The sequence below is a fragment of the Aquarana catesbeiana genome, linkage group LG07 (assembly GCF_042186555.1).
Source record: "Aquarana catesbeiana isolate 2022-GZ linkage group LG07, ASM4218655v1, whole genome shotgun sequence".
Taxonomy (NCBI): Eukaryota; Metazoa; Chordata; class Amphibia; order Anura; family Ranidae; genus Aquarana; species Aquarana catesbeiana.
The window spans coordinates 236,073,059-236,091,558 of NC_133330.1; the positions used below are offsets into that span (position 1 = coordinate 236,073,059).

The window sequence follows — 18,500 nt, forward strand, 5'->3', positions numbered from 1 at the left end:
GTTCTTGTTCCAGATTGACGCAGGGTCATCCGAAAACGGGGACCTGGAAAAGAAGGGTTTCCGCTCAGGATCCTGCCATTCCTTTTTGACCGTCTCTACCAGGACCTTGTGGACTGGGAAAACTTTTTTCTGTTCTCCCAAGCCCTTATACATTTGGTTGTGGAGAGATAGGGGTTTCTTATCCACCTGAATACCCAGAGTGGTATAGACTGCCCCTAAAAAGGTCCTCTACCTCATCAAGGGACAGTTTGTATCTTGAGGGCTTCCTGGACTCCCCATCCCAGTTCTCTCCCTCCGATTCGTCCCGTGAACCGGAGGTAGCACTGTCTGGTTCCTCCCTAGCCTCCTCTCTCTGGAAGCCCCGCAGTCTCCTCTGCCAAAGCAGTGGGCATAGGTTGGAAAGATGTAGAGCCCTGTGCCAGGGGCGGGGCTGTACTGTGTTGCAGGTGAGGGATTAGCAGGAAATTGTAAGCCCTCAAACAAGGCTTTGAAAGACTGAAAAAGTTGACGACAACTCTTTAACCAATGCTGCTAACCCTGTCTCCTGTTCTGATGCCCTTTCGCTAACCAGAGCATCAATACAATCTTTACATACATTTTTTTTTACAACCTCCCCTAGGGTGTCCCTACAGGAGGTGCACTCTTATGCCCCGTACACACGGTCGGACATTCCGACAACAAAATCCTAGGATTTTTTCCGACGGATGTTGGCTCAAACTTGTCTTGCATACACACGGTCACACAAAGTTGTCGGAAAATCCAATCGTTCTGAACGCGGTGACTTAAACACGTACGTCGGGACTATAAACAGGGCAGTAGCCAATAGCTTTCATCTCTTTACTTATTCTGAGCATGCGTGGCATTTTGTGCGTCGGCGTTGTGTACACACGATCGGAAATTCCGACAACGGATTTTGTTGTCAGAAAGTTTTATAGCCTGCTCTCAAACTTTGTGTGTCGGAAAATCCGATGGAAAATGTGTGATGAGCCCACACACTGTCGGAATTTCCAACAACAAGGTCCTATCACACATTTTCAGTCGGAAAATCCGACCGTGTGTACAGGGCATTAGAGCTATGCGTGTTTTTTCTCAGTAGCTTTCTAAAGTGCATACAAAAACACACAAATCAATATCCTCAGACATTACACAGAGAAAACCACCATGGGGAGTACCTAGCCCCTTCTAAAAGAATAAGGAACTTGGTCTCTCCCCCCACCCCCCCGACCACCTAGAGGGGTTCCCCCCCCCCATTACAGGAACCATGGTGGGAGAGAAAAATCCTAGGCAGGAAGGACCCTTCCCCAGGGTGCCCTTACCCGTCAGATAGCTGGAGCTGGCATCACTGAGCGCTGTTTGAGTGTCTGCTTCCGACATGCTGGCGGTGCTGCCTGTAGAGTGTTCACACTGCCTGTGCTGCGCTCCGACTCGTCTCCAGCCTCTGCCCGGCCCCCTATCAGCCCTGCGACCCGGAACCGGAAGTCGCAGGTCAAAGGGAAAACTTCCGCGCCCCCCCCCCCGCCGGAAATGAAATCATCCGCCGTCCGGCCTGCCTGGTTCCACTCTGCGGCCTGTACAGGGGAAATAGTGAAGCTTCCCTACCAACAACGTTGGCTGTGATAGCGGGCCACCGGTCTTTCACTTGCACGCTGGGGAGGCAAACATGCGGCCGGTGAGTACCATGCCACTGCCCTGGTAGAACCAGTCTCCAAAACAGGGACTAAAAATACAGCCCCCAGTCTGACTGTCTTAGGCGAGGTTCCTGCGCAGCGTCTCCCCACTGGGGGGAAAACACAAATGACTGAGGCTGGCAGGGGGAGGTGAAAATTTATGGAGGGCTGGCGCAGTGTTTCCAAAGGAAGAGGAGGAGGAGCCAATGTCTTATTGTGGCTGTCCTGAAAGACGGGGAGGGAAAAAATGCATCCACTACAAGAATTGGTAATCTGCAATACACTTTAGTTTTTGGTTCAATTCAGTCATAAAAAAGGTATTTCAAGACAAAAAGTTCACTTATCGTTATTGCCCTTTTTTCTTAACCTCACTCCACCCCCCTCTCCAAATACCCACTAATTCAAATGCCATAGCCTCCAGTATTTGTTTATATCTCACACCACGTCTTCAGGGCCCTGGCCTTGCATGGGCAATAAAATCTTATAGACTTCCATGGGACCATCTCCTGATGCTGGAGACACTCAAGACAGATCCATAAAACATTTATTGGGAGCTTCTGCACAAGTGAGGCCAGGGTAATGTAGATCTGTGGCTATGATTTGAAAAAACCCACACCTGAGGCTGTGGTTATCAGAGGTAAGCGTGTATCTAGGGAGAGTAAAAAAAAAAAAAAAAAAAAAAAAAAAAAAATATCACAAGTTAAAAATCATTGCTCATACCAATTTAAGAGAAAAAAAAAAAAAGGTAGTTAAATTTCTTTGCGCCTCTGCACAAAGCACTTGTTCCGTTTAACATTTTTGCAGTGGTTCAAAATAAAATGTTGTGTGAGTGCTGTTGCTCCAGCCCTGTCTGCATCCCTGTTTATGGGTGTCCCTGTGGCAGTTACAGCACTGAGACCCAGCTCCCTCCCCAAGCTGACTGCTCATCAGCACTGCAGGGCTGTGTGATGAAGCTGCCGGCTCCTAGTAGGCAGGCAAGGCACTAGCAGATCATAGCCATGACTGTTCAATAAAACTAAGATCACTTTGCACTGATAGGGCTATGATCCATCTGCCTGTGCAGTGGATATTTACTAGCAGTGGGCAGCTCTATCACACCACTCGCCAGTGCCGACTGTCCATTCATAAAAGCAAGCCTTCAATGCTGCAGGGCTGTGTGATCGAGTTGCCGACTGATTGCAAAACATTTCACTGCAGATAATTCACACAGCCCTGCAGTTCTGACTGATCATTTCTTTCCTTTTTTTTAAAATCGGATCTTTTTATTTTTATAAGCAAACATTAAAACAATACAAATTATTCAAACAAAATCACATTAAACCAAACAACCCAAAAACCCCACACAGCACACCCCTCCACAGCAACATTTCTCAAAAAAATTGTTGGTCAGACGAATCCAAATTCAACATTTTGGCAAGCATGGGTGCCGCATCCAAGAGCTTGCATCTATGACGATATGGAGGGGTACATTGGTGCCTTTTCAGATGTGCAAGCTGCCCATTCCATACACACCATCAATGCTGAAAGATATATCCAGGATTTAGCACTGCATATGCTCAGGCAAGAATGGGACAACATTCTTCTCCCAAAACTGCCTCCTCAGTTACCAGACGTTTACAGAGTGTTAAGATGGGATGCTACACTGTAATAAATATGGCACGGTCCCAACATTATTCTGGAATTGTTTTACAATTTTTAGATGCAGCTTTTCACAGATTGGTGAACCTCTGCCCATCTGAGACACTTGACTCTCCAAGATGCCCTTTTTATACCCAATCATTTTACTGGCCTGTTGCCAACTAACTTTATTTGCAAAAAGGTTATTCCAGCTATTCCTTCATACCACTTTGCCAGCTTTTTGTTTTCCTGTCCAAACTTTTCAAGGTGTTGCTGCCATCAATTTCAAAATGACATTTTCCTAAAGTGGTACATTTTCTCAGTTTAAAATAGGTTTGATAGGTTTTCTATTGTGAAATATGGGTTTGAGATTTGCAAATCATTCCATTCTGTTTTTATATATAAACAGCATACCAACTTTTTAGGCATTCGAATTGTATGCAAAAAATTGCTTACAAAAAAATTGTAAAATTTACAATGCACAATATCTCAATCGGCAATTGCACACATAGCAGAATGAGTCAGAGCAGGGATTTCTCGTCCTCATTTAGCCTCCCCCTCCAAGTTGGCCAGATATAAAAGCAGTTTAAAATTGATAAACTTTGTATAAAAATGGGTTGTAAATGAACCTGCAACCATTATCGTTACCATTTAAATAGGAAATAAAAACTGACAACTACAAAACATTACAGCAAAAATGAATTCAACATACTGGGCTCTAACCGTATTGACTGCCTTGCTGGATACCACTTAGGAACTGAAAAAGAAGACAAGCATTAACAATCTCACACTGCAAAAATAAACCACAGCTGTGCTATAAAATGATTAAATCTATTACTCAAATAATCATTATTCCCTACAATCTGCAGATGATTCACCATGATGTATAATGTAATTTATACTGAAAGATTTGTGATTTATTCTTTTTCCAACATTTTAAGTCACACAACCAATTTGGATGGTAAAATATGTGAGTGTCATTTTTCATTTAAATGCATCAGCAGAATACCTAGCCAGATTGCTGAATTGGTTATTGCACAACTCTTGCTATTCAAGAATTTTGATGGTAAAAGCACGTGAAGTAAAGAATTGATGGCACTTAATGTTTATAGCTGACCTGAAAAGAATTCATGGGTCACAAACTCCACAACAGAATGCTATGCTGTGTAAGAAAATGATTTAAATCAACAACTTCATTCCTCAGCTAGAAAATCGGCTTGCATAGATAAGTGTTCTGCTGATGTATTAGGAGACTGGTGTTTTGGAAATGTTGAACAAGGTAATAATTACTAATGCCATTTTGTCCTTCAGTTTTCCTTGTCGGTTGGCACTGGTTTTAGAATTAGGCTTTAGTAGTCCTTTTAAAATCAGCAGTGTGATCTTAGAAACCATCTGAGGCTAACCATACACACCAAATTTTGTCTGGTTCCTGATGGGTGGCCCCGTCAGGATCATCTGCACCCGAGATCCTTTGATCTGAAAATCAAAGAAGCCAAGCAGAAAATGGCCTGCAAAACAGCTGTATACAAATCGATGCTACAGGTTTTCTGGTATTCTGACAGCCACGGATATACAACACAGAAAACAATAGCCAGCAGGAAAGAGGTGTCCATCCATGCTGTAACTGTAGATGCAAGAATAAAATGAGCTCTTGTTCAGCCAATTGGGCTGACAAAGACCATACAGATTATGGCCAGCTCTAAACAACCTCCGGAATGCATGAAGAGGGGTATAGGCATTCATTAGAAACAAGTCCTCTGACCACACAGCAAATAGTGCAACCTCTGGGGGGGTTGTGTGGACAGCCCAAAATAAATCACTTCAGAATGTCACCTTTAGACTAGAACTATAGGCAAAACTGTTTTTCATTTTGGATAGAGGAAGGGAGTGTTATAACTCCTGTAAGGTTTTTTGCTATCTTTCTCCCATTGGGGAGAATTGACTCCACCTTCTGTCCCATAGCCAAACAGGAAGTGAGAAGAAATCTCTGCAAAGGGAATCCTCTTGGGGACCCCCAGGTCAACAGAACTAGTGTCTCTATGGGAAGAATTCCCCTCCATTACTTTTCGCAGGACAATCCAAAATGTTTTTACTTTCAATAATAGGACACAGAGCGTGAATCCCCTAATGGATACACAGGCAGCAAAAATAACCGACAGGTGAAGACCTGTCGGTTATTTTTGCTGCCTGTGTATCCATTTGCTGCCTGTTGTATCCCTCTCCACTATCCAAAACTAATAATTTTGCCTTTAGTTATACTTTAATGTGACCCATGTTCTTGGACCTCTCGTATACTCGATCTACACCTCCCTCCCTGGGTCAGTCGATAGCCTCCCATGGCTTTCAATACTATTTCTATGCTGACAGGCCCCCAAAGCCAACTTTCTACCCCACAACTTAGTCTCCTCACACATCACCCAATTTACTGACAGACATCAGCCTGGATGTCACACCACTTCCTCAAACCCAATCTTTTCAAAACCAAGCTCATATTTCCTCCACCTGTCCCTTTCCCCGACTTCTGTCAAGATCAATAGTACAATTATCAGCCCATCCCTGCATGCCAGATTGTTAGGTATAATGCTGGAATCTTAACTCTAAGGCAACTTTTTACACTGAGGCATTTACAGGCCAGGTTTGTGTGCTAAAAAATAGCGCCTGCAAAGCACCGGTAAACTGCTTCTTCTGCAGCCCCAGTGTGAAAACCACAGTGCTTTCACACTGGGGCAGTGCGCTTGCAGGAGATAGAAAAAAAAAAAAAAAAAAAGTCCTGCAAGCAGCATCTTTGGGGAGGTGTGGGAGCTGCGTATACAGCGCTCCTAAACAGCCCCTGCAATTGAAATCAATGGGCACCGATGCCAAAGCGCCTGCAAATCGCTTCGGCAGCAGAGCTTTTCACCCTTTCCTCGGCCGCTAGCAGAGGTTAAAAGCACCCCGCTAGCAGCCAAGAAGCACCGCTATAACAGCGGTAAAGCGTTGCTAAATCCCCCACCCCAGTGTGAAAGTAGCCTTAGCCCTACATCTAATCACTGTCCAAATCTTGCTGCCTCAACATCTCCACAATACACCCCTTCTTAACCAATGACACCACAAAAGCTTTTAATGCATTCCCTGGTTCTCTCGCCTCAACTACTGCAACTCCTTTCTCAATGGATCACCTTTACATAGGCCATCTCTCTTAATGCTGTCAGATTGATAAACCTTACCCACCATTCAGTATCCTCCATTGGCTCCCGCTCACCCAACAAATAAAATTCAAAAATACAACTTTTAAAGCCATCCACAACTCTGCCCCCAGCTACATCACTAACCTAGTCTCAAAAAAACAAAGGAAAACATGCTCAAATAGAAAACAGCATTGAAGACCACGTTAATTTCGTGGACTAAAATATTTTCGTACACAAAATTCTATTTTAGTCGACTAAAATACAACAAACAATTGAGATGACTAAAATACAACAAACTATAATGCCATTTTAGTCAAAAGACTAACAAACTAAATTGAAATTTGACCTAAAAATGAACACTGCACTACCACATAATATGCAGGGGTCATCTACTAAGCTGCAAAAAGAAAAAAGGCTTATTTATTTTCTTAATATTTAATGTTGATAATATATTCAGGTAATATGTGCCATGGCATTATAGCCAATAGAGGTTTTTTTTTTTTTTTTTTTTTTTAATATATTTTCAAGTTGTACTTTTGCCAAAAAGCAATATTATTGGTTTATGAAACTTGGTTTTAATTTATAAAGACTTTCTATATTGCAACAGCTAAATCTGTCTGTAGTGCATGTTCAAACCTCAATACCATAATGTTATTACATGTTTACTCCAGGAGTATGAGTTTGGCAATTCTAGAAATGCCTAAATAATGCATTAAAATATAACCAAACCAATTCGACTTTAGTCACCTAAAATCTCTGGTATTATGTTAGTCGACTAAAAGCTAACTAAAATGGCATTTTAGTCAAAAGACTAAAAATGAAATCGAAATTTGATGTCAAAATTAACACGGATTGAAGATCTACTTCTATTTCTCGCAAACTGAATTTAGTCAACCTTTTTGTATAACAATTACTGCACATATTCAAATAACATCTTTATGATATGAAATCAAAACCTCCCTTTGGGAGGACCGGCTTCTGTGCCATGGAAGGACAAGTTTAGGGTACCCAGACCGCAGAAGCCCAACCGAAAGCCATTAAAAAAGGTAAAAATAAGCACATCTAGGAATAAAGTATAACTATAGACACTCCATAGTTTCCACTCTATACAAAATTCTCAAAACAAAAAGGGACTATTAAGCACTTACGGACCGCCTGCCGTCATATGGCGGCTCTTTGAAGTGGAATATTCATAAGTGGTCTCAGAGGCAGATTTGCCATGAGATAACTTATTGGTGGCAGGAGAGGGCCCCCCACGCCGCGCTCCGGTGCCCTCTGCTGCTTACCAGACCTGCTGGCGGAGGCAATGGGATCCTGTCCCCAGCTTGGCATGGAGCCGAGTGAACGGAAGATGGCCCCACCTGGCTCAATACCATTGCAGGGCGGAAGAAACTTCAAAACGTCACTTCCACCTATAGCTCTTAAAAAAAAAAAAAAAAAAAAAAAAGGGACTTTCAAAAAACTATTGCATTTTAGTCTAAAAGAGATCTGAGGTCTTTGACCCCAGATCTCATATTTAAGAGGTCCTCTAATGCTTTTTTTCCTATTACAAGGGATGTTTACATTCCTTGTAATAGGACTAAAAAAACTCTCTCAAACTTTAGTGCCTCACATGTTAATATCCAACCTAAGCTTTACTCATAGCATAGAACAATGAGCACAGACTTTTAATAAGCCCGCCAACCCACCAGCAGGGGGCAGGGATATAATTCACAGGTGTGTAAAAAAACCCCCCCGCACCATCTTGGACAGACTCAAAACATGATAAAAGAATGCAAATGCTCACATCATTTACATTTTGTAAACCAACATAGTATTATCATTTCAATATTTTATCAATATAATATAAATCCACAATCGCTGCTTAAGTGTATAAAACAACGCCTGCAGCTAAATGGAATAAGAAAATCCCATTAGGAAACCTACAGCAATTACTATTCTTAATTCACAGTCACAGCCCAATGTTAATGATAATATTAACAGTCGCAGGGACATTTATTGCTGTTATATGTAAAGTGTAAATTGAACTCATTTAATCCCATTTTTTCTCTCATTGTTCCATTTTACATAAATATGCCCTAAAATGTGATCCGTTTCACACCTTTTCTCAATTCCTAAAACCAGATAAAAACAAATTAAAACCATTTAAAAAGTGAAGTATAGGTTTGCAAAAAGAAAAAAAAAAAAAAAAAAGCGCCACCCCAAAAAACATTTATACTTAGATGGATGCAGCATTGATCCATGATGCATCTGTCCCCTGTTGGCATTAAGACAGAACTGAGTGATCAAATGCCGCTGTTTGCTCAGCTCTAGCTAGTCAGTCACCAGTTCTCCACTCTGCCCTTCCAACACTCACTAGAGCACTGGGCTGAGGGGCGGGAGTGGCTGGCTCAGTCTCCCAGCGGATCGCTGAGAGGCTGAGCCATCTGCCGGTCCAGGCATTTGGGTGGATCCCAACTGTAAAAGTTGAGATCTTTCCTGAGCCTGGGGTTGGCTGAAAATGGGTCACAGGAGTACAGAACGAACTGCACTCCTTTGAGCTATAGGAGGAGAAGTAGGGCCAAAAGTGCTTTGGCCTTAGTACTTTAATGGAAAAACACGAGCCTTGTATACTGTATGAAGAGGAAAATTATTCAAAGGGGGTTTATTTTATTTTTGTTTTTTGAAAGGAAGAGTTGGCCTGGCTGACTTGTCACATTTATTACGGTCTATGTCTAGTGATACAATCTGTCCTGGTGGCCTTTGTCACCTGAACCCAAGAGTGAGGGAAAATCCACCAGGACAGCAATAGAGGGAAATCTTTCAGTGGGAACATACGGTCTAAGAAGGCAGTTCTGTCAGGAAGGGCATGCCAGCACCCAAGAAGATGACCTGTTACCTCTGCCCCTGTCAGAATGCCATTGGTGCACACACACCCTGTGACAGCTTTTGACACCCAAACAGGCTACTTAAACTCAGTCAGTTTCCAGACTCAGTGCTGTCTGCTCTACAGCGTTCCCTGTGTATCCTGCAATTACCTACCTGACTTCCGTTCCTGTTGTGACCCGGCTTGCTTCCTGACGTTCCCGTTTCCTGCCTGCATCTGACCCCGGCTTGTCCTCTACTCTGCATCTGCCTGCTCCTTCTGCCACTTCGCTGCCAGTCTGCTGACGACCCGGCCTGTAATCTGCTTCCGCTTCAGCCTCTGTTCCTGACGTGCCCGTTTGTGTATGACCTGGCCTGCCTGTACCTGCCTTCTCTTCAGCCTCGAGGGTGCTACCATCCCTGCTGCTGCACCTGCACTTCTGCCTGTGGGAACCGGTTGTCTACTCACTCCAGTTACCTGCCTACCACTGCTCTGGGATTCCTACAGACACCTATACAGCCCGGCCGAGTGCTCCGATCCAGCTCCAGCGATCCTGCATCTCGGTGCTTCCTGTCAGCTCTATCAGGGGCTCCAAGTCAGTTGTAAGAGAGGCTGTCCTCTGCATATCAGGCTCCATCACCAGGTACGTGACAAGTTCCCTCACTTTCAGTGGTTTGACTCATAAAAAATTGGTTAGATAGATATACTTTACATATTGGGACTTTAATTCAACCATACAAAACATGGACTTTCTTCTGCTTTAAAAAAGCATTAGAAAGGAGTATGAAAACCCAACATTTCATTTTCCTGATGTGGCTGCTGTACCATGTACTTTTATGAAATAGTATCCTGTTCTCTTTGTATTGCTCCCTTTGTGTGAAATCCCTGGTGTTCCTGTCAGTCCCTCCGCTTCCCCATTAAAAACAGACCACACTAAGGAGCATACCATGGTCAGTTCTCTAGCTGTGCTGGGAACGCAGCCTGCTCTCCTCCAATGATCAGACTTTTCCTGATAGCACCAGCCCCCCCCCCCCGCACAGCCTTTCACTGGGAAGTGGTGTGCTGCTGCTCCTCCCCCAGCTCTTATGCAGCTGAAAACAGAGGGAATGTGATAAATTGGGTTCCATTCACACTTGCCATTTTGGGATTGTATCAGAATCACTGAGATTCTGCCCACAATAACAAAATGCACTACAGTCGTAAAGCGTAGGTTCAGGTGCCATTTTCAATGGCGCCTAAAATGCAGTGTAGTTTTGCCGCATGATTTATCTTGTAGCAAATCGCATTGTGTGAACCCGGTCACCCAAAAGAAGCTTCTGCTCCTTTTTGGAGGACAAGCTTCATGCAATGTGATTTGCAGCAAATCCTGTGTGACAATGATTGGCTGATGCAACAGAGCAGAGAGACAGTTTACTGGGCTTCTAGAGAAAGGGAGCTCTGTTTTACCACCAGACTGCAAGGTGGAGGCCACTATGGGGACCATGAGCTGCTTTCACCCTTTTCTTGTGCGGAGCATTTGAGAAAGCACAAGTGTGCAGGGAAGGGAGGACAATGGAGCGTTGCCAGAGTTTGCTGCAGCTATCTGATGCTGTGCTGCCCAGGAGAAGAGGGCTCATCAGAGACTGAGCCGCTGCAGGATGAATGAATCCCTGCCATAGCTGGTCACAATTGGGTGAGAACTCAGAGGCAAAGAATGAGAAACATCTCCCTGGGAGGGTGCGATTTGGATGCCTGGTGTGATCAGACTGTACCAGAGAGCACTTCTACCACTTGTAAGAAAGGAAACGAGTGACAGTCTAGGCATGATTGAGAGAAACAATGTATAGCCCTCGTCTGACTTGAACTGAACTTTGAACCACAGCATGTCTCCAGAGACTCAGAATAGGGCACCCTGAGACTGGTAAAAGACGAACATCATACAAGTTAATCTTTGTCTGCTATCAACTGCTATGCTTTCTTCAGGAGCCCAGACTTTGTCATCCAATTTTTTTTTTTTTTTTATCAAATCACTGGCCAGTGGGATAAAACTGGGGCAGTTATAGTAAGTTAGCACTGTCTTTATATACTGTTGCTAGGTAAATGCAGTTCAGTTCTCCTTTCAGGCTATGCTTGGTTTAATAAATGATTTGAAATACCTCAAGGTGTGTCAGTAAGTGCTGGGTGAGCGAGGTGTGCCATCTTCAGGTGTCCAAAGAGACCACAAAATTTAGTGGCTCTTTTGGGGTAGCAATAAAAATGCATATATGCACAGTTCCTAAATGTACTGTTATAGTATACATAAAACAGAATTAATAGATTATATAAGTTTTAATAGCTTACTAAAAAATTCAAAAGTTCCAGTATTAACATGTTTACTTAATTAAAATGCATCCCTCCCCCGGCTTATACACTACAAACAAAATTAGTTCAACAAAGCGCAATACTTACAACACTTATGAAACATCAACTTTATGTCACCAACTGTAAGATTAGGTTCTACCTATATAAAAAGTTAAAAGAGTATTAGAAACATCTAATGCAATTATTATACTTGAAAATTAAATATCATTTTGGTATTACATATGAGCAATAGGCAAGTTAAACTCAAATATTATTCTCCAGAAGTATTGCCATGACTTACCTTGTCTAGAAAGCACAACTGCCGCTTTGTTCTGCAGTCTAGAATTTCCACCTAAAACCAATATGTACATATAAATATACTGTGGTAGTAATACCAGAACTGTTGAATGTTCTATCACTATCTTGTCAGTTTTCAAATACTACATGTTCTGTCATTTGTACTGTACTTTATTACCATTCCAACATGTTCCAAGTCCTCATTCACGCGGCGCAATCTGATCCATGCCAGGTCATGTTTTACGAGCATGGGAACGACAAGTGTTGCATGCATCTCAGTGCTTGCGATTGTGGAATTATTCACAAAAAGTTACATTGCACCATATTTGCCCATGAAGAAAAATCAGATCGGAAAAACTATGCTTTATGTAGAACTGTAGGCAACCCCCCCCCCCCCCCACAACAAAAAAAAAAAACAAAAAACTCCCTATTTTGGATAAAGGGAGGGTTATAACCCCTGTCAAGGTTAATTTTTGCCCTCTTTATCCCATTGGGGAGATTTACCTACAAATCCTGTCTCATAACCAGAACATAAGCAAGCGGAAATCACTGCAGATTAAGTGAATCTCTTGGGGACCCTCGGGCCACCAGAATTAGTCTCCCCATTGGAAGATTTCCCCTCTTTCTTTTCTTGGGACAAAACATTTGGGATTTTCTCTTTTTTACGTTCAATAAAAATGGTACACAGGACAAAGATGATAAATCTCCCTAAGACCCCTTTCACACTGGGGCGCTTTGCAAAGCGCCCTAAAAGAGCTGCTCCTGTCTCTTTAGGGTGAAAGCCTGAGAGGCTTTTCGGCTTTCAGCTTGCAGGTGGTTTCAACCCTTTTTCGGCTGCTAGCGGGGGGTTAAAAGCACCCCAGCTAGCAGCCGAATACCCCCGCAAATACGGCAGTAAAGCGCCACTAAAAATAACAGCGCTTTACCGCCGACACCCCAGTGTGAAAGGAGCCTTACGGGGGAACAGGCAGCAATAAAAACTGACAGATGTTCTAATCCCTCTCCTCTATCCAAAACTAAGGTTGCCTTTAGTTGCACTTATATTGAAAAACCAATCGGAAAAAGAAAAATTGTTGATGTTTGCTTGAAAACTTTCAAAACAATGACAGGCTAATATGTGATATATCAAATGTTAATTTAAATTTTCATTTGAATTTCTATTCATACATGGCCAGCTTAAGAACCTTTAAGCATTCTTTGTACCACTGCCCCAATTGGGGGATGGCAGTGAACTGCAAGATAAATTTCAAAGGGAAACCAAAAATTTAAAAATCGATAGGTTCAAACCCTTCTCTACTTTTTTTTTTTTTGAAAAATAGTATTTTAAATTACGTGGTTCTGGTTAGTGGGTTTTCCTCATTTTTCTGCCTTGGTGCCTACCTGGGACAAGTTAAGAAAATCCTCAAAAAAAAATTGCAGTTGTTTATTTACTGCTCATAGGCTCACAACATCCTGTTGTGGCATTCAATATTCAGACTTTACTGCTCATTCACAATGAAAAATCACCCAACTTGTTGAAAACAATGTCCTCCCCATGTAGCCAACATCTTTTCCCTATGGCTGTTAAAGTTCACCAAAACGCAAATGTTCATTTTGGATCTATGTTAAAAATATATTTTTAGTGAAGTTTTTGGCCAATATAGGGAGATTCACCCTCTCAATTTGCAATGGTCACCACCGTCCTAGACAAAGTGAGGGAAAATCCAAAAATTGAGTTGTCACCAACACAAGAATTGGGGGGTGAAAAATCATCCCATAGAACAATTTAGAAAGAAAAAAGAAAAAGAAAAAAAAAAAAAAAAAAAAAAAAAGAAGAAGAAGGTGTTGGACAGGAAGGGAAGAGAAAACCTCCCAATGGGACACAATCCCCCTGGAGTCACTAACAGGCACTGCTACGTCAGTGTTCTCCACTAGATTCTAAGTCCTGTTCCAAGCCACTGTCCTGTTGCATTGTGAACACACAAGATTGTCTGCCAAGTACAGGTGCCATTGAAAGGAGGCTTTGCATTTTCTCTATTACAAAGAATTTTCTGATTGGACAAGGTGAAGAGCATTACTGTCACTGCCCCGCTTCTTGTCCAATCAGAGAACATTTTGCATTCTTTGAGAGAATGCCAATTTTCTCTGAACAGCATCTGTACAAAGCCAGCAACCTTCTGTGTTCACAACGCACCAGAACAGCAGCTCGGCATCTGACCCAGAAGCTAGTGGAGGTTACCGAGTAGCGATGTCCATTACAGTGATTTCCAGCTTCTAGGAGGGATCTTACAGGTAAGTTAGATAGTTATATTAGTCCAATAACTCAAAATATCCATATCTGAATTCTCCTTTAATCCCAAATTGTTTAAGCCAAGATAGGCAATCTACTCTTTAAAAATTGTACCATGCAGCACAAGTAACTCCAAAAAAGCCATCAGAACCTCCTGCAATGTTCACCAGCAGCTTCTATCCAGCTCTTCAAAACACTCTTCAGCTGCAAAGTTTCCTTCTCCAACGTCTCAAACCAGGCAAATACTTCCAGGTCCAGACTCACTCAGCAAAGTCCCAGGCAAGGAGAAGACCTCCAACACAGTCCTCTCCTGACAAAATCCCAGGAGGCAAGAACTTTTCTGAAAGATCACTGCAAAGATTTCTATTCTTCCCAGCATGCACCACTGGAAATAATTCTAGGCCATTACATAGTTGATAATATTGCAAAGTTATAAATATGAGTAACACTACTGCAAGAGGAATACGCAATCTCCACATGGAGTTTAGTAAAAATTCAACAAACCAGATATACAATTCAGAGCCCAAGCTGACTACATCCTATCTGCAACACGATTTAGGGTAGGGACACTCCTGCTTAGTACAGGGTCTGTGCGTATACTCCAAAGTTATCTGCACCCAAAGAGAAAAATGGTTTACATCAAAAATTATAACGATCTAATGCTTGATGGCGATTTGCTGAAACCCCATTCATCCCTGACAGGATTCCTTAATATATAGTTGGAATCATTTGCACAGCTTGACTCTTGATGTTTTGGCGATTTATTGTTTAGACTTGACACTCTAGAGATATCAGAATACATGGGCTTATTCGAAAAACGTACAAGTAAAAACGCAGTAAGCTCACAGCACCATCAGCTTATATTGAGCAAGCCATAGTAAACAGAAGTCTTCTTGCACCACCTTTTTCTCAGGTTATTTTCAGCTTGTTCCTTCTGTCTTATCACTACAACTACTGTGCGCATAGCAATACACAAAATGCTACATTATATAAAATGACAAAAGGCAGAATAAACATAGAAGGAAGCCTCTCTAAAGCAGAATAACTTCAGTTTATATTAAAATATTTTTTCATTTGTAGCACCCTCCTAGTTTGGGTGCTAGGGTATAAAAAGGGTATAAATAGTTAGACTAGTGCAATTTGGTCTTCCGCCTAACGATGGAGCTAGAGGCAAATCTAGCTTCCGAAGGTCTGCTCAACAGAATGCTGTAATGTATTAGTTAAGGCTGATCCTCTGTTTTGGTGCTGTTGAAGTTTGCGTGGACTCCTTCCACCTACCACCATTTTCCTATATAATCAGGGAACATGTGATCTCTGGGTCCTTCCCTGCAGGGGGGGGGGGGGGGGGTAGACTCGCCACCTCTGCGGCTTCAGGTGGTCGACCTGAGGGCCTGAAGCTAAAGTAAAGCAGTGACTCTGGTGCTTCAGGGTTGCTGGCAGAGGGAGCCGTGCCTGAAGATCTGTTTGCATTCCAGTGAGTACAGACCAATGATCTAGGGGCCTGTCCTTTTTGGTCACCCCTCTGTTAGTGCAGTCAGCCAAGGGTCCAATTAAAAGGATCTCTGGCTAGTGAGCTGAAGAGCTTGCCTCAAGTTGTGTATAGTTTTTATTATTTTGGAGTTTCCTACCAAAATCCTCTACCCAAGTTCCTACAAAATAAAACTACAAAAAGCCAACATCCCCTAGACTGGTCCCCAACTACTTTGTATGTATGTATAAAATACCTCGTACCTGGCTGCCAGTGAAGTGATGACTGTCAATGTAATATTTAAGTGGCTCCTACGGGGGTAGCGCTATACACGCCTGGTGTAGCAGGATGTATGCACGAAAGTCCTCCGTTCCGGCACGATACGCCGGACCTTCACTGCGCATGCAGGGCGATTATCTCCTAAACCATGTAGGTTTAGGAGATATTCATTTTACCAACAGGTGGAAAAAACAAACACACACTATATACTTACCTGTTCAGCAGCCGCTCTAGTCCCATTTCCAGGGGCACCCTCTGTGTGCAGGAGAAAGCAGACAACAGCTGGGAAATGCCTGAGAAGTGACATCACCCATAGACTTACTATGGGCTTCCATGGTTGGTTGCCACTCTTACACACTGAAACTGCCACTGACAGCTCAGCCTGGGATCAGAGCAGCTGCATAACAGGCATAGGAATTTTTTTCCTTTACAGGGCTAGAAATATTAAGCTTAAATTTGGCAGAGAGCAAGTTTAGAGTTAGTTGGGATTTGCCTTTACTTCCACTTTAACCACTTGCCGACTTCACTATAGCAGAATGACAGCTACAGCGCAGTTGGCCAGTTCTGGGAGAGCATCATTTGACACCCTCTCATGATCGCGCAACCTGCGTGCCCACTGTGGCGTGCACCAAGATCACTGTGACCCAGCTGATCAGAGATCAGGGTAAAGAGCCAATCACAGCAGCTCTTTACCAAGTGATCATTGGTGTCCAATCACAGCTGATCATGATGTAAACACACTTGCCGTTATCAGCATTCCTTTCCTCACACTGTCACAGCTAGTGAGAATTTAAGTGGCAGACTACCAAAACACATGGAAAATAATTGTCTGTATAGACAGCCCCTCACCTCATCCCAAAATTATAGAGAAAAATGGAAAGAAGTTGCCCCAGGGAAGAAGCAGTAATAAAAATATGCTTTATTAAAAAAAATTACATGAAATATTTAGTTAAAAACAATGAACAGAAACTAAGAAAAATGGGGGGGGGGGGGGGGTGCATTCTTCAAAATTTAGGTGTGATTTTTTAATTTTTTTAATTTGTGTAGCAAAACACAAAACCCAGCGGCAATTAGATACCAAAAGAAAAACCTGAAAAAAAAAAATTAAATAAAAATTCTCATGAGTACAGTGCTGCATGACCGCACAATTGTCAAAGTGCGACTGAAAGTTGGAAATTTGCCTGGACAGGAAGGGGGGTTAAAAGTGCCCAGTAGGCAAGTGGTTAAGCATGGTGATTGGGCTTGCATCCACACCCTCCTGTAGTCTTCTGATGGCAGTGTGTAGCGAGTTGGGGCCTGCTGGGTCCCTCCCACAGCTCTGCTATATTAAAACATAAGGATTATGTAATTTTATAAAAGGTACTATCTGGATTTACAAAGACATTAGGTGTATAAAAAGTGTTTTTTATCCTTTGTGTTGGTCATTGAGAAATATATTTACATTTTTTGTGCCCTACTCCAGCTTTAAATTGAAAGGTTTTAGCGAATCCTCAATGTTCTTTAGTAACAAACAGCAAAGCACCAAGTGCTCTGTACAGTACAGTACCTATTGCTGCCAATCAGAAAAATGATCCAACATTGCTGTGACCGTAAAGTGAATTTGATTGGTTGTTAAAAGGTTTTGCTGTGTAAAAGCTCATTTCAAAGATCTAAGTGACACAGATTGGCTGGATAATCTACTAATTCAGTTTGAGGGAACTGATTTGCCATCAATAGTGGCAACTACTTTTGTTTTTGATTTATAAATATTAGTTACTTGCTTCTCATAACTGAAGGATTTCAGATTGCTAGCTTTAATATGAATATATAACTGCATTGGGGGTCTATAGATTTGCCTAGAGCCCAGCTTAGAGAGAGAAAAAAAAAAAAAAGGGACCTTGTCCATTTAGGAAGTGGGTGTCTCTGGTGTAATTTGCAATTTTAAAGTCTTTGCAATTTTATGCTGAGGATTATTATTCTGAAATTGTTCAATTTTAGACACAGCTTTTCACAGATTGAAAAACCTCTGCTCAGCACAGGTTTACTTTTGAGACACTGCAACTCTCAGGCTGACCATACAATTTTCCTGTATAATTTTCAATACAATATATGGAAGTCAAACCTAAACACTTTCAATTTGTATGCAATCAGGCAGGCCTTTGCACTACATTGTTGAAGGTAAATCTAAAGGAGAGTGAATAAGAAAATTGTATAATGTATGGACAGCTTAAGATGCTCGTCAAACGTGGATACACATACAATTTTTATTCAATTTCCTTTAAAATTTATCTTCAACTATGTAGTGCAAGGGCCTACCTGATTGCATACAAATGGAAAACCTTTAGGTTTGACCTCAAATTATATGGTTTTGGTAAAGCTAAAGAAAAAAATAAATAAATAAAAAATTGTATAGCTTGTATCCGGCGTTATACCCAATTATGTTACTGACTCGTTTTCAATTGACCTAACTATTTGCAAAATGTTCCTCTAGCTCTTAGTATCACTTTGCCAGCTTTTTTCGCCCTGTCAACTTTTGAGACATGTTGCTGCCAATTTCAAAATTACGTTTTTTTCCTAAAATGGTACATTTTCT

General features: G+C 42.1%; 1 protein-coding gene across 1 annotated transcript in view; it reads right to left on the reverse strand.

Moving 5' to 3' along the window:
• The window catches only part of LOC141103479 (very-long-chain enoyl-CoA reductase-like), a 130,235-nt gene that overhangs the window by 72,366 nt on the left and 39,369 nt on the right, over nucleotides 1-18,500 (reverse strand). The window contains exons 3-5 of the mRNA XM_073593114.1: nucleotides 11,917-11,967; nucleotides 11,724-11,775; nucleotides 3,997-4,041 (exon numbers count right to left, since the gene is read on the reverse strand). Of these exons, the coding sequence (XP_073449215.1) occupies nucleotides 3,997-4,041; nucleotides 11,724-11,775; nucleotides 11,917-11,967 (148 nt within the window). The remainder of the gene's footprint in view (nucleotides 1-3,996; nucleotides 4,042-11,723; nucleotides 11,776-11,916; nucleotides 11,968-18,500) is intronic.